General features: G+C 65.2%; 1 protein-coding gene across 1 annotated transcript in view; it reads left to right on the plus strand.

Moving 5' to 3' along the window:
- GLTSCR1 (glioma tumor suppressor candidate region gene 1) overlaps nt 1-1,023 on the plus strand; it is a 114,474-nt gene extending 113,451 nt beyond the window's left edge. Inside the window, exon 14 of the mRNA XM_012653254.1 lies at nt 5-1,023. Coding sequence (XP_012508708.1) covers nt 5-661 — 657 coding nt within the window. The 3' untranslated portion in view covers nt 662-1,023. The remainder of the gene's footprint in view (nt 1-4) is intronic.
- The last annotated feature ends 743 nt before the right edge of the window (nt 1,024-1,766 follow it).

The following is a 1,766-nucleotide window of genomic DNA, read 5'->3' on the forward strand; positions in this document are numbered from 1 at the left end:
CAAGGCGGCCGAGCCCCCGCCCCGGCCCCCGCCGCCGCCGCCGCCCGCGGCCCAGATGAACGGCACCGTGGACCACCCGCCGCCTGCCGCCTCGGACCGCAAGGCCGCCCACGGTCCCCGCCTGCCCCTGCGCAAGACGTACCGCGAGAACGTGGAGGCCCTGGGCGCAGGGGCCGCGGAGGGCGCGGCGAGCGGCAGAGCCCGGGGCGCGAGCCCGGCGCCGCTGCCCAGCAAAGTGGACGAGGCCACCAGCGGGCTGATCCGCGAGCTGGCCGCGGTGGAGGACGAGCTGTACCAGCGCGTGCTGAAGGGCGCCCCGCCGGAGCCCGCGGCCGGCGCCGGGCAGGGCAGGGGGGACCCCGGCTGGGAGGCGCCCCCGCTGCCCCCCACCAAGCGGCGCAAGTCCGAGTCGCCCGACGTGGACCAGGCCAGCTTCTCCAGCGACAGCCCGCAGGACGACACGCTCACGGAGCACCTCCAGAGCGCCATCGACAGCATCCTGAACCTCCAGCAGGCCCCCAGCCGGACGCCCGCAGCCCCGTGCCCCCACGGTGCCCCGGCGGCCGTCACGCCCGCCCCGCCGTCGCCGCTGCACAGGCCCGAGCCCTACCCGCCCTCCAGCCACAACGGCGGCCTGGGCGCCAGGACGTTGAACAGATAACACCCGGCTGGTCTTGCCTCCCCTGCCCCTCCCTCCGCGGACGCCAGGGGCAGCTGGGCGTGTGACCCCAGCCTCCTGGGACATGAGCCGGGGATCCCCTGACAGTTTTTCTTGCCTAAGTTATTTGAGTCACAAAGGCCTCCTTCCCCGCCTCCTGCATCAGCTGGGTTGTTGGGGGTGGGGGTGGTGGCTTGGATTTAGGGGAGGGGGCTAAAATGTAAAATGTCCCCCCTGCCAAACGAGGGGCAATCTGGTGTGTCCGTTCCTGTTTCTTCCCGCTTCCAGGCACACTCCGCCCCTCTGTCCCGGGGACACGTGCGTGTTTGCCAGGGACGGGCCCCACCCCGGATGGTCTCCCTGCTCCCTACTGGTCTGGTCTGTGCAGCTTCGCAGATCACGTGTGCAGGGCCCTGGGAGCTGGGAGGTCCCTCCGTGCAGCGCCCCGGCCTCTCCCCGCTGCCCCACGGGCTGTAAGACGAAACCAGAGAGGGGCGGTGGGAGTCAGCCTCGGAGCTGTGCCCTGGGCATCATGCCCGCGCCTGCAGCCACGTGGCCCGTGTTTCTGTCTGTGCGCGCTCCAGTGAGTGAGAGAGAGATTTCAAACGCTCCTGTCCCTCGACTTTGAAATCTGAGCAAAGCAAGAAACCGGGGCCTTCCTCCCCACACCCCCACAGCCAGTCTTCCCTGTGCCTCCCGCCTCCAGCCGCCCGCGCCACATTTTGAAATCTCGGAGACAAAACTAGTACTGTAAGATAAATTTTTTTGTACTGTATTTATTGTGTATAACAATTTTTTTAAAGAAGAATTCTGTACATTTAGAACTCTTGTAAATTAAAAACCAATCCTTTTTTTAAAACTGTACTCCTGCCCCCTTGGCCCCATTGCTTTTGGGTGTTTTAGGGGTGGCATTTGGAGGCCGTGGGTTGGGGCTATGTCAGTTTCCTAGGGCTGCTGGGTCGAGGTTACAGGAGGGCTTAAAACATTTACCCTCGCCCAGGCCTAGAGGCTTGAAGTCTGGAAGCAAGGTGGCAGCAGGGCCACACTCTAGGTGACAATCCTCCCTTGTCTCTCCCAGTTTCTGGTGGCCCCAGGTGTACCTTGGCTT

This window comes from Propithecus coquereli, unplaced genomic scaffold (genome assembly GCF_000956105.1).
Source record: "Propithecus coquereli isolate 6110/MARCELLA unplaced genomic scaffold, Pcoq_1.0 Scaffold42, whole genome shotgun sequence".
NCBI lineage: Eukaryota > Metazoa > Chordata > Mammalia > Primates > Indriidae > Propithecus > Propithecus coquereli.